Source organism: Bombina bombina, chromosome 8, assembly GCF_027579735.1.
Source record: "Bombina bombina isolate aBomBom1 chromosome 8, aBomBom1.pri, whole genome shotgun sequence".
NCBI lineage: Eukaryota > Metazoa > Chordata > Amphibia > Anura > Bombinatoridae > Bombina > Bombina bombina.
In genome coordinates this window covers 287,294,370-287,308,750 of record NC_069506.1, presented here as the reverse complement: position 1 = coordinate 287,308,750, position 14,381 = coordinate 287,294,370, and the positions used below count along the sequence as shown (strand labels likewise).

Genomic DNA, 14,381 nt, shown 5'->3' with positions numbered 1-14,381 from the left:
TCCTTCATCTGATACTGAAGAAGTGAACTTCAGATTTAAGCTTGAACACCTTTGTGTACTGTTAAAAGAGCTATTGGCTACTTTGGAGGACTCCGATACTTCTGTCGTTATCAACTCTAAGAAGTCTAGTAAACTTAATAAATACTATGATGTTCCTACCACTGTGGAAGTGTTTCCTATTCCAGACCGTGTGACAGAGATTATTTCACAGGAATGGGAGAAGCCAGGGATACCTTTTCCCCCCCGTCTCTCGTCTTTAAAAAGATGTTTCCTGTTGCTGACTCCATTAAAGATTCATGGCGCACGGTGCCTAAAATACTCTGGCTAAGAGAACTACAATTCCTATAGAGGATAGCTGCTCCTTTAAGGATCCCATGGACAAAAAGCTGGAGGCTTATTTAATAAAAGATGTATGTTCATCAAGGTCTTCAATGGCAACCTGCAGTTTGTATTGCCAGAGTAGCAAGTGCGGCATCTTATTGGTGCAACACCTTGTCTGAATCAATTTTAGTAGAGTCTCCATTGGAGGAGATCCAAGATGGGATTAAGGCTCTCCCCAAGGCAGAACATACAGTGATCCGAGATGTCTTCGCAGAAAATGCAGCATGTTTGCAGAAAGAACAGGACACATGCAGGAACTGTTAGCGCTTGAACTTTGTAATGCTGCTCCACATTAGACAGTTCTCTTTAAACAGAGCTGTGCTCTGGTTGCAGTGTGTAAGTTTTCCTTAACACAGTGTATCCAGAGGAAAGTGCTGTTTGAAGTGATCAGTCAAATATGCAGTAGCGCTGCAAAGCAGCAGCACATTGCTTTTTGACTGACTCAGAGATTTTTTTCAAACCCGCCCCCTAGCCTTTCCCAATCTGCAAAGCTGTTTATTCTGAATGTAAGACGTTAGTATGAGCATTGCATCTTTTTTATTACTACATTTCTATGTTAGACCAAGAGAAAAGGAATCGGATTTATTCAAGAGACATTTTAAAATTTATTTTTTGTATGCAGCTTATTTGCAATGCAATTATATTATAAAGCAATAAAAATTGCTTTATTCTTCAGTCAACCAACACATTGCAGTTGAACTGGTGCCTTAGTGTAACTGTCTAATTTAAAATTTTATTTAATAATGACCTGCAGAAAATTTTCCACTAAAACAATCTCATCACAGAAAGTGAAGAAAAGTTCTGCCTCTGGGAAGGCTCTCAAACTAGCCGATTCCTTTATTTCTGATGCTAACATGCAGGTTATTAGACTGGGAGCCAAGATGTCTGGCTTCACTGTCTTAGCCCGCAGGGCTTTGTGGCTAAAATCTTGGTCAGCTGATGTTACCTCCAAGTCCAAGCTTCTGTCGCTTCCTTACAAGGGTAAGACCTTGTTTGGACCTGGTCTGGCAGAAATAATTTCTGATATTACGGGTGGAAAAGGGTATTTTCTACCACAAGACAAGAAGAACAGACCTAAAGGACGTCAAAGTAATTTTCGTTCCTTTTGTAACTTCAAAAGTCTTCCTCTCCCTCTTCCAAGCAGGAACAGTCCAAGTCTTCTTGGAAGCCCAATCAGTCTTGTAATAAGGGTAAGCAATTAAAGAAACCCTCAGCTGAGTCTGTCAGCATGAAGGGTCGGCCCCCAATCCGAGATTGGATCAAGTGGGGGGGCAGATTTTCCCTGTTTTGTCAAGCGTGTATACGAGATGTCCCAGATCCTTTGACTGTGGACATAGTATCTCAGGGTTACAAAATAGAATTCAAAACTTTCCCTCCCAGGGGCAGATTCCTCCTCTCAAGATTATCTGCAGACCAGGTAAAAAGAGAGGCATTCTTGAACTGCGTTCAGGACCTTTCCTCACTGGGAGTGATTGTTCCAGTACCAGTAAGGGAACAGGGTCTAGGATTCTATTCAAATCTGTTTGTGGTTCCCAAAAAAGAGGGAACCATTCAACCCATTTTAGACCTAAAGTGTCTCAATAAGTTTCTCAGGGTACCGTCCTACAAAATGGAAACCATTCGTGACCATAGACCTGAAGGATGTGTCTCTTCATGTTCTCATCCACAGGGGTCATCACAAGTTCCTGAGACTCGCCTTTCTAGACAAACGCTTTCAGTTTGTGGCTCTTCCGTTTGGCCCTGCCATAGCTCCCAGAATTTTCTCAAGGTTCTGGGTGCTCTCTGGGCAGGGATCAGGTCTCGGAATTGCAGTGGCTCCCTACCTGGACGACATATTGATTCAGGCGCCATCTTTTCAACAAGCAAACTCTCATACAGAGATCCTGTTGTCTTTTCTACATTTCCACGGATGGAAAGTGAATCTGGAGAAGAGTTCCCTTGTTCCAGCTACAAGGGTGGTTTTCTTAGGAACCATAATAGATTCCCTATCTATACAGAGGTCAGAAAATCCAAGAATCTTTTCTCTTGCCTCTCTTTTCAGTCTACTGTTTGGCCGTCAGTAGCTCAATGTATGGAGGTAATTGGTCTGATGGTCGCTTCTATGGACATCATTCCTTTTGCTCGATTCTATTTGAGACAATAGAATGGAGACCATTCAGATCTGTCTGAGGATAGATCTAGACCAGTCGACAAGAGACTCTCTCCCGTGGTGGCTTGCTCAGGAGCATCTGTCTCAGGGCACATGCTTCCGGAGACCTTCCTGGGTGATTGTGACCATGGACACCAGTCTGCTAGGCTGGGGAGCAGTCTGGGACTTGTTAAAGGTGCAGGGACTATGGACTCGGGAGGAGTCTGCTCTTTCAATAAACATCTTGGGGTTGAGAGCGATTTACAATGCTCTGATGGCTTGGCCTCAATTGTCTTTAGCCCGGTTTATCAGGTTTCAGTCAGACAACATCACCTCAGTGGCTTACATAAACCACCAGGGAGGAACTCAGAGTTTCTTAGCCATGAAGGAGGTGGCATGGATTATTCAGTGGGCGAAAGCTCACAATTGTTTATCTGCCATCCACTTTCCTGGAGTGGACAACTGGGAAGCGGATTTCCTGAGCAAACAGACATTTTATCCCAGGGAGTGGGCTCTCCATCCGGAAGTGTTCTCCAGGTTAACCCTCAAATGGGGGGAGTCAAAGTTGGATCTGATGGTGTCTCAGGAGAATGCCAAGCTTCCAAGCTACGGTTCAAGGTCAAGAGATCCTCAGGCTGCTCTGATAGATGCTCCTTGGTATTTCAGTCTAGCATACCTGATTCCTCCATTTGCGCTCCTTTCGCGAGTTATTACTCGTATCAAACAAGAGAGAGCATCAGTAATTCGAATAGCTCCTGCATGACTTCACAGGATCTGGTATGCAGACCTAGTGAAGATGTCATCTCGGCCACCTTGGAGGTTGCCTCTGAGGAAGGACCTTCTAACTCAGGGTTGATTTCTCCAACCAAATCTCGTTTCTCTGAAGCTGACTGCTTGGAGATTGAACGCCTAGTTCTGTATTAGGATTGAGTCATTGAGACCATGATCCAGGCTCGCAAGCCTGTTACTCGAAAAATTTCCATAAGTTATGGCGTAAATACCTTTTTATTGGTGTGAATCTAAATGCTACTCTTGAAGTAGGGCCAGGATTCCTAGAATTTTGTCTTTTCTCCAGGAAGGTCTGGAGAAAGGGTTGTCAGTCAGTTCTCTGAAAGGTCAGATTTCTGCATTATCTATTTTGTTACTCAAGTGTCTGGCGGATGCGCCAGATGTTCAATCTTTTCATCAGGCCTGTGTTTAAACCTGTTGCTCCTCCTTGTAGCCTTAACCTTGTTCTTAAAGTTTTGCAGCAGGCTCTTCTGCTCAGAGAGTTATCTTTCATGTGGATAAGGCAGTTCTTCGTACTAAATTGGGGTTTCTTCCTAAACTGGTTTCGGATAGAAATATTAATCAGGAAATTGTTGTTCCTTCTCTCTGTCAAAATCCTTCTCATAAAGAACATCTGTTGCACAACTTGGATGTTGTGCATGCTCAAAAATGTTACCTACAGACGACTAAGGATTTTCGCCTGTCTTCTGCCCTGTTCTCAGGAAAGCGTAAGGGTCAGAAGGCTACTTCTCTTTCCCTCTGGTTGAGAAGTATGATTCGTTTTGCTTATGAGACTGCTGGACAGCAGCCTCCTGAGAGAATTACAGCTCATTCCACTAGGGCTGTCTCCTCTTCTTGGGCTTTCAAAAATGAAGCTTCTGTGGAACAGATTTGCAAGACTGCAACTTGGTCCTCTCTGCATACTTTTTCCAAATTTGATACTTTTGCCTCGGCTGAGGCCTCTTTTGGGAGAAAAGTTCTTCAAGCAGTGGTGCCTTCTGTTTAAGTCTGCCTGTCTTGTTCTCCCTCCCTGTTTATTCTATGTCCTCTAGCTTGGGTATTGGTTCCCACTAGTAATTGAATGACATAGTGGACTCTCCATATCTAAGGAAAGAAAACACAATTATTCTTACCTGATACATTTCTTTCCGTATATGGAGAGTCCACGACCCCACCCTTTATTAAGACAGTTATTTTTGACTAAACCTCAGGCACCTCTACACCTTTGTTATTCCTTTTCCATTTCCCTTCGGTTGAATGACTTGGATTATGGGTAGGGGAGTGACACTTAACCTCTTTGCTGTGGTGCTCTTTGCCGCCTCCTGCTGGCCAGGAGTGATATTCCCACTAGTAATTGAATGACGTTGTGGACTCTCCATATCCGGAAATAAATAAATGTATCAGGTAAACATAGGTGATAACACATTTGCTTTATTCCAGCAACAAACCATCATAATGTTTGTCGCAGTCATTGCGCTTCCTTCCTTTCACCAATATAGGCGTCACTGTGTATAACACCTCTAGTTCCTGTTTTATTATTTTTGTTTTGCATATAAAGCCATACAGACACTGTATCAAACACATCTGTTAGCACTAAGCATAACCTATTACTCTTTTACCCAACTTCTGACTAGTGAGAGAGAAACTGTCTGTAGCAGCAGATTACTATTTATTTTGTTCCATTTGTTTAACCTAAGTATAGACACTGCTGTATTTTACACTCTAGTAACCCATTATTAACGGTTGTTATATTGATAGATATATAAAAACACCTCATATTATTCTCAGGCTCATCTTTTGCGTAGAGTTATTATACATAGCAGTAAAATAGTGTTTAATGTCCCTTTTAATCAAATGCTCCTATTTTACTGCATATTTGTTCTCAGGATCCTGCAGATGACAGAACAAGAAGTGACTCAGTGTCTCAGCAGAAGGCACGGCACATACTGGAATCCTTCGAGAACCCATTCAGGATGGTAACCATAATGTCATATAAACTTCTGATGATTTCACAGGGTCATTGCTCTTCTTCATCTCCTGGTAACGTGTTTGTCTGTCCTTAGTTCCTGCCGTCTGAGGATCATCATATTCACATCTCACAAGCAGCCAAATTGGATCCATCAACAAAAATGTTTGAGGTGAGCAGGTTGTCTGCCTTTTGCAGTGGGCGTCCCCTCATGTAAATTACCCAGAGTCACCGTATTTCTGCCTTTTGTACAGATCAGTAACCAGTGGAAGCTGGTGAGCATGGCACAACAAGAGAGAGAGGCAAAAGCCAAGGAGGACGCTCGGAAGAAGAAACAGGAAGAGCGAGGTATCTGTTGTATATGTGAAGGGGTGAAATCAGGGGATTTTATTGTATATTAAACAGCTCTTTATTGCGATGGGAGTATTGTTTTTTACTGAACTAACTGCACCAGTAAAAGTGTATTTACAGTTAGGCTTAAAGGGACATAATACTCATATGCTAAATCACTTGAAACTGATGCAGTATAACTGTAAAAAGCTGACAGGAAAATATCACCTGAGCATCTCTATGTAAAAAAGGAAGATATTTTACCTCACAATCTCCTCAGCTTAGCAGAGTAAGTTCTGTGTAAAAAAAGTTATACTCAACTGCTCCCAGCTGCAGGTAAAAATAAAAAAAAATGAAGAAATGAACAGCAGCCAATCAGCATCAGCAGTGCTGAGGTCATGAACTCTTATTGTTATCTCATGAGATTTGACTTAACTCTCATGAGATTTCATAGTAAGCTTCCTTTACCTGATTGGTGAAATAATATGAGAGTTCACGAGGCTCATCCCCTAAGCTGTCTTAGGACAGACACTAAAATGCTGCTTAGAAATCCTTTACAATGGGAGGTGGCTACTGAGGAACTTTTGAGGTAAAATATCTTTCGCTTTTACTTAGAGATGTTCAGGAGATATTTTCTAGTCAGCTTTTTACAGCTATACTGCATCACTTTCAAGTGTTTAAACATTTGGGTATTATGGCCCTTTAATGTAAAATAAAGAAAATATATTGATCTTCGGCCACAGCTTATGAGCAATTAGTCATGTGGCCCCTGGCACTGTGGTGCAATCTGCAGCCCTAGTGGGATGAACATAGACCAGAGAGATTTGTATTTTATGTTTCTCTCCCCCAGCTCTAAATTCACTTCTATAGGCTACAGTTTGATCTATAACCACCATATACAGCTTTACATTTTAAAGATGATCTCAGAGACACATAAGCCGACATAAAACCAAAAATAAAAATATCTCTTTCAGGATTCGGATAGAGAGTGTACAATCTAAAACAAATTTCCAATTTACTTCTTTTATCAGTTTTCCTTAATTCTCTTGATTTCCAGTATTTAATGAACAGTAATGCAGTACTGGGAGCTAGCTGAACACATTGGTAAGCCAATTATAAGAGGTATATATGTGCAACCAACAAATCAACAGCTTCCAACTCCTGAGCATACCTAGATATGCTTTTCAACAAAGGATATGGAAGAACTAAGCAAATTAGATAATGGAAGTAAAAAAACTTATTTAAAATTGCTGTATCTGAATCATGAGTTTCATATCCCTTGAAATAACATAACAATATCACATTGTACCCTGAGCCTAGGTCTATATCAGCAGCTTGTGATTAGTGGCCCGTGCCCTGAGCAGGAATGTGCAGCTGCAATAGGAAAGGGCATATTTTAGTGATTTAAGATAAACTGGGCCCTACTGATGATGGAGCAGTTACTGTCATGTTCTTGTAATAAGGATTTTTTTCACATGATTTATTTTTTCCAGCTGCCCGGGAAAAAGCTAAACAGGTCTTAAAAACTGCAGCGGAAGGTCTGAAATCTGTGCGTGAACAAGTGAAGGTGAGTGAAGGACATTAGAGCATTTCACAGTTCTTGTTTTCCTGAGCTGAACTGCTCATTGTGTATTCATGCGTGTGGGTGTTTTACTGTGCACCAATAGAAAGGGTTCTAGCCCATAGGCTGTTTGTATCAAAATTAACAGCTTCAATTGATTATTTGTTATACACTTATTGTCTTCTTGTCTTATCCCTATGTCAGGCTGCAGTAGGTCTCTGTACTGTGCCTGCGCACATATTGTCTGCTTGTCTTATCCCTATGTCAGGCTGCAGTAGGTCTCTGCACTGTGCCTGCGCACATATTGTCTTCTTGTCTTATCCCTATGTCAGGCTGCAGTAGGTCTCTGCACTGTGCCTGCGCACATATTGTCTTCTTGTCTTATCCCTATGTCAGGCTGCAGTAGGTCTCTGCACTGTGCCTGCGCACATATTGTCTTCTTGTCTTATCCCTATGTCAGGCTGCAGTAGGTCTCTGCACTGTGCCTGCGCACATATTGTCTTCTTGTCTTATCCCTATGTCAGGCTGCAGTAGGTCTCTCCACTGTGCCTGCGCACATATTGTCTTCTTGTCTTATCCCTATGTCAGGCTGCAGTAGGTCTCTGCACTGTGCCTGCGCACATATTGTCTTCTTGTCTTATCCCTATGTCAGGCTGCAGTAGGTCTCTGCACTGTGCCTGCGCACATATTGTCTTCTTGTCTTATCCCTATGTCAGGCTGCAGTAGGTCTCTGCACTGTGCCTGCGCACATATTGTCTTCTTGTCTTATCCCTATGTCAGGCTGCAGTAGGTCTCTCACACTGCGCCTGCGCACATATTGTCTTCTTGTCTTATCCCTATGTCAGGCTGCAGTAGGTCTCTGCACTGTGCCTGCGCACATATTGTATTCTTGTCTTATCCCTATGTCAGGCTGCAGTAGGTCTCTGCACTGTGCCTGCGCACATATTGTCTTCTGCTTGTCTTATCCCTATGTCAGGCTGCAGTAGGTCTCTGCACTGTGCCTGCGCACATATTGTCTTCTGCTTGTCTTATCCCTATGTCAGGCTGCAGTAGATCTCTGCACTGTGCCTGCGCACATATTGTCTTCTGCTTGTCTTATCCCTATGTCAGGCTGCAGTAGGTCTCTGCACTGTGCCTGCGCACATATTGTCTTCTGCTTGTCTTATCCCTATGTCAGGCTGCAGTAGATCTCTGCACTGTGCCTGCGCACATATTGTATTCTGCTTGTCTTATCCCTATGTCAGGCTGCAGTAGGTCTCTGTACTGTGCCTGCGCACATATTGTCTTCTGCTTGTCTTATCCCTATGTCAGGCTGCAGTAGGTCTCTGCACTGTGCCTGCGCACATATTGTCTTCGTGTCTTATCCCTATGTCAGGCTGCAGTAGGTCTCTGCACTGTGCCTGCGCACATATTGTCTGCTTGTCTTATCCCTATGTCAGGCTGCAGTAGATCTCTGCACTGTGCCTGTGCACATATTGTATTCTTGTCTTATCCCTATGTCAGGCTGCAGTAGATCTCTGCACTGTGCCTGCGCACATATTGTCTGCTTGTCTTATCCCTATGTCAGGCTGCAGTAGATCTCTGCACTGTGCCTGCGCACATATTGTCTGCTTGTCTTATCCCTATGTCAGGCTGCAGTAGATCTCTGCACTGTGCCTGCGCACATATTGTCTTCTGCTTGTCTTATCCCTATGTCAGGCTGCAGTAGATCTCTGCACTGCGCCTGCGCACATATTGTATTCTTGTCTTATCCCTATGTCAGGCTGCAGTAGGTCTCTGCACTGTGCCTGCGCACATATTGTCTTCTGCTTGTCTTATCCCTATGTCAGGCTGCAGTAGATCTCTGCACTGTGCCTGCGCACATATTGTCTTCTGCTTGTCTTATCCCTATGTCAGGCTGCAGTAGGTCTCTCACACTGTGCCTGCGCACATATTGTCTTCTTGTCTTATCCCTATGTCAGGCTGCAGTAGGTCTCTGCACTGTGCCTGCGCACATATTGTCTTCTTGTCTTATCCCTATGTCAGGCTGCAGTAGATCTCTGCACTGTGCCTGCGCACATATTGTCTGCTTGTCTTATCCCTATGTCAGGCTGCAGTAGGTCTCTGTACTGTGCCTGCGCACATATTGTCTTCTTGTCTTATCCCTATGTCAGGCTGCAGTAGGTCTCTGCACTGTGCCTGCGCACATATTGTATTCTTGTCTTATCCCTATGTCAGGCTGCAGTAGATATCTGCACTGCGCCTGCGCACATATTGTCTTCTGCTTGTCTTATCCCTATGTCAGGCTGCAGTAGATCTCTCACACTGCGCCTGCGCACATATTGTCTTCTGCTTGTCTTATCCCTATGTCAGGCTGCAGTAGGTCTCTGCACTGTGCCTGCACACATATTGTCTTCTTGTCTTATCCCTATGTCAGGCTGCAGTAGGTCTCTGCACTGTGCCTGCGCACATATTGTCTTCTGCTTGTCTTATCCCTATGTCAGGCTGCAGTAGGTCTCTGCACTGTGCCTGCGCACATATTGTCTTCTGCTTGTCTTATCCCTATGTCAGGCTGCAGTAGGTCTCTGCACTGTGCCTGCGCACATATTGTCTTCTTGTCTTATCCCTATGTCAGGCTGCAGTAGGTCTCTGCACTGTGCCTGCGCACATATTGTCTTCTGCTTGTCTTATCCCTATGTCAGGCTGCAGTAGATCTCTCACACTGCGCCTGCGCACATATTGTCTTCTTGTCTTATCCCTATGTCAGGCTGCAGTAGGTCTCTGCACTGTGCCTGCGCACATATTGTCTTCTTGTCTTATCCCTATGTCAGGCTGCAGTAGGTCTCTGCACTGTGCCTGCGCACATATTGTATTCTTGTCTTATCCCTATGTCAGGCTGCAGTAGATCACTGCACTGTGCCTGCGCACATATTGTCTTCTTGTCTTATCCCTATGTCAGGCTGCAGTAGGTCTCTGCACTGTGCCTGCGCACATATTGTCTTCTGCTTGTCTTATCCCTATGTCAGGCTGCAGTAGGTCTCTGCACTGTGCCTGCGCACATATTGTCTTCTGCTTGTCTTATCCCTATGTCAGGCTGCAGTAGATCTCTGCACTGTGCCTGCGCACATATTGTCTTCTGCTTGTCTTATCCCTATGTCAGGCTGCAGTAGGTCTCTGCACTGTGCCTGCGCACATATTGTCTCTGCTTGTCTTATCCCTAATGTCAGGCTGCAGTAGATCTCTGCACTGTGCCTGCGCACATATTGTATTCTGCTTGTCTTATCCCTATGTCAGGCTGCAGTAGGTCTCTGTACTGTGCCTGCGCACATATTGTCTTCTGCTTGTCTTATCCCTATGTCAGGCTGCAGTAGGTCTCTGCACTGTGCCTGCGCACATATTGTCTTCGTGTCTTATCCCTATGTCAGGCTGCAGTAGGTCTCTGCACTGTGCCTGCGCACATATTGTCTGCTTGTCTTATCCCTATGTCAGGCTGCAGTAGATCTCTGCACTGTGCCTGTGCACATATTGTATTCTTGTCTTATCCCTATGTCAGGCTGCAGTAGATCTCTGCACTGTGCCTGCGCACATATTGTCTGCTTGTCTTATCCCTATGTCAGGCTGCAGTAGGTCTCTGCACTGTGCCTGTGCACATATTGTCTGCTTGTCTTATCCCTATGTCAGGCTGCAGTAGGTCTCTGCACTGTGCCTGCACACATATTGTCTTCTGCTTGTCTTATCCCTATGTCAGTCTGCAGTAGGTCTCTGTACTGTGCCTGCGCACATATTGTCTTCTGCTTGTCTTATCCCTATGTCAGGCTGCAGTAGATCTCTCACACTGCGCCTGCGCACATATTGTCTTCTTGTCTTATCCCTATGTCAGGCTGCAGTAGATCTCTCACACTGTGCCTGCGCACATATTGTCTTCTTGTCTTATCCCTATGTCAGGCTGCAGTAGATCTCTGCACTGTGCCTGCGCACATATTGTCTTCTTGTCTTATCCCTATGTCAGGCTGCAGTAGGTCTCTGCACTGTGCCTGCGCACATATTGTCTTCTTGTCTTATCCCTATGTCAGGCTGCAGTAGATCTCTGCACTGTGCCTGCACACATATTGTCTGCTTGTCTTATCCCTATGTCAGGCTGCAGTAGGTCTCTGCACTGTGCCTGCGCACATATTGTCTTCTTGTCTTATCCCTATGTCAGGCTGCAGTAGGTCTCTGCACTGTGCCTGCACACATATTGTCTTCTTGTCTTATCCCTATGTCAGGCTGCAGTAGATCTCTGCACTGTGCCTGCGCACATATTGTCTTCTTGTCTTATCCCTATGTCAGGCTGCAGTAGATCTCTGCACTGTGCCTGCGCACATATTGTCTTCTTGTCTTATCCCTATGTCAGGCTGCAGTAGATCTCTGCACTGTGCCTGTGCACATATTGTCTTCTTGTCTTATCCCTATGTCAGGCTGCAGTAGATCTCTCACACTGCGCCTGCGCACATATTGTCTTCTTGTCTTATCCCTATGTCAGGCTGCAGTAGATCTCTCACACTGCGCCTGCGCACATATTGTCTTCTTGTCTTATCCCTATGTCAGGCTGCAGTAGATCTCTGCACTGTGCCTGTGCACATATTGTCTTCTTGTCTTATCCCTATGTCAGGCTGCAGTAGATCTCTCACACTGCGCCTGCGCACATATTGTCTTCGTGTCTTATCCCTATGTCAGGCTGCAGTAAGTCTCTGCACTGTGCCTGCGCACATATTGTCTTCTTGTCTTATCCCTATGTCAGGCTGCAGTAGATCTCTGCACTGCGCCTGCGCACATATTGTCTTCTGCTTGTCTTATCCCTATGTCAGGCTGCAGTAGGTCTCTGCACTGTGCCTGCGCATATATTGTCTTCTGCTTGTCTTATCCCTATGTCAGGCTGCAGTAGGTCTCTGCACTGTGCCTGCGCACATATTGTCTTCTTGTCTTATCCCTATGTCAGGCTGCAGTAGGTCTCTGTACTGTGCCTGCGCACATATTGTCTTCTTGTCTTATCCCTATGTCAGGCTGCAGTAGGTCTCTGTACTGTGCCTGCGCACATATTGTCTTCTTGTCTTATCCCTATGTCAGGCTGCAGTAGGTCTCTGCACTGTGCCTGCGCACATATTGTCTTCTTGTCTTATCCCTATGTCAGGCTGCAGTAGGTCTCTGCACTGTGCCTGCGCACATATTGTCTTCTTGTCTTATCCCTATGTCAGGCTGCAGTAGGTCTCTGCACTGTGCCTGCGCACATATTGTCTTCTTGTCTTATCCCTATGTCAGGCTGCAGTAGGTCTCTGCACTGTGCCTGCGCACATATTGTCTTCTTGTCTTATCCCTATGTCAGGCTGCAGTAGGTCTCTGCACTGTGCCTGCGCACATATTGTATTCTTGTCTTATCCCTATGTCAGGCTGCAGTAGGTCTCTGCACTGTGCCTGCGCACATATTGTATTCTTGTCTTATCCCTATGTCAGGCTGCAGTAGGTCTCTGCACTGTGCCTGCGCACATATTGTCTTCTGCTTGTCTTATCCCTATGTCAGGCTGCAGTAGGTCTCTGCACTGTGCCTGCGCACATATTGTCTTCTGCTTGTCTTATCCCTATGTCAGGCTGCAGTAGATCTCTGCACTGTGCCTGCGCACATATTGTCTTCTGCTTGTCTTATCCCTATGTCAGGCTGCAGTAGGTCTCTGCACTGTGCCTGCGCACATATTGTCTTCTGCTTGTCTTATCCCTATGTCAGGCTGCAGTAGATCTCTGCACTGTGCCTGCGCACATATTGTATTCTGCTTGTCTTATCCCTATGTCAGGCTGCAGTAGGTCTCTGTACTGTGCCTGCGCACATATTGTCTTCTGCTTGTCTTATCCCTATGTCAGGCTGCAGTAGGTCTCTGCACTGTGCCTGCGCACATATTGTCTTCGTGTCTTATCCCTATGTCAGGCTGCAGTAGGTCTCTGCACTGTGCCTGCGCACATATTGTCTGCTTGTCTTATCCCTATGTCAGGCTGCAGTAGATCTCTGCACTGTGCCTGTGCACATATTGTATTCTTGTCTTATCCCTATGTCAGGCTGCAGTAGATCTCTGCACTGTGCCTGCGCACATATTGTCTGCTTGTCTTATCCCTATGTCAGGCTGCAGTAGGTCTCTGCACTGTGCCTGTGCACATATTGTCTGCTTGTCTTATCCCTATGTCAGGCTGCAGTAGGTCTCTGCACTGTGCCTGCACACATATTGTCTTCTGCTTGTCTTATCCCTATGTCAGTCTGCAGTAGGTCTCTGTACTGTGCCTGCGCACATATTGTCTTCTGCTTGTCTTATCCCTATGTCAGGCTGCAGTAGGTCTCTGCACTGTGCCTGCGCACATATTGTCTTCTTGTCTTATCCCTATGTCAGGCTGCAGTAGGTCTCTGCACTGTGCCTGCGCACATATTGTCTTCTTGTCTTATCCCTATGTCAGGCTGCAGTAGGTCTCTGCACTGTGCCTGCGCACATATTGTCTTCTTGTCTTATCCCTATGTCAGGCTGCAGTAGGTCTCTGCACTGTGCCTGCGCACATATTGTCTTCTGCTTGTCTTATCCCTATGTCAGGCTGCAGTAGATCTCTCACACTGCGCCTGCGCACATATTGTCTTCTTGTCTTATCCCTATGTCAGGCTGCAGTAGATCTCTCACACTGTGCCTGCGCACATATTGTCTTCTTGTCTTATCCCTATGTCAGGCTGCAGTAGGTCTCTGCACTGTGCCTGCGCACATATTGTCTTCTTGTCTTATCCCTATGTCAGGCTGCAGTAGATCTCTGCACTGTGCCTGCGCACATATTGTCTTCTTGTCTTATCCCTATGTCAGGCTGCAGTAGGTCTCTGCACTGTGCCTGCGCACATATTGTCTTCTTGTCTTATCCCTATGTCAGGCTGCAGTAGATCTCTGCACTGTGCCTGCACACATATTGTCTGCTTGTCTTATCCCTATGTCAGGCTGCAGTAGGTCTCTGCACTGTGCCTGCGCACATATTGTCTTCTTGTCTTATCCCTATGTCAGGCTGCAGTAGGTCTCTGCACTGTGCCTGCACACATATTGTCTTCTTGTCTTATCCCTATGTCAGGCTGCAGTAGATCTCTGCACTGTGCCTGCGCACATATTGTCTTCTTGTCTTATCCCTATGTCAGGCTGCAGTAGATCTCTGCACTGTGCCTGCGCACATATTGTCTTCTTGTCTTATCCCTATGTCAGGCTGCAGTAGATCTCTGCACT

At 45.4% G+C, this 14,381-nt stretch overlaps 1 protein-coding gene across 1 annotated transcript in view; it reads left to right on the top strand.

Annotated features, from left to right (window-relative positions):
• The window catches only part of EXOSC10 (exosome component 10), a 55,572-nt gene that overhangs the window by 25,103 nt on the left and 16,088 nt on the right, over positions 1-14,381 (top strand). Inside the window, exons 18-21 of the mRNA XM_053691443.1 lie at positions 5,164-5,253; positions 5,341-5,415; positions 5,498-5,591; positions 7,067-7,140. Of these exons, the coding sequence (XP_053547418.1) occupies positions 5,164-5,253; positions 5,341-5,415; positions 5,498-5,591; positions 7,067-7,140 (333 nt within the window). The remainder of the gene's footprint in view (positions 1-5,163; positions 5,254-5,340; positions 5,416-5,497; positions 5,592-7,066; positions 7,141-14,381) is intronic.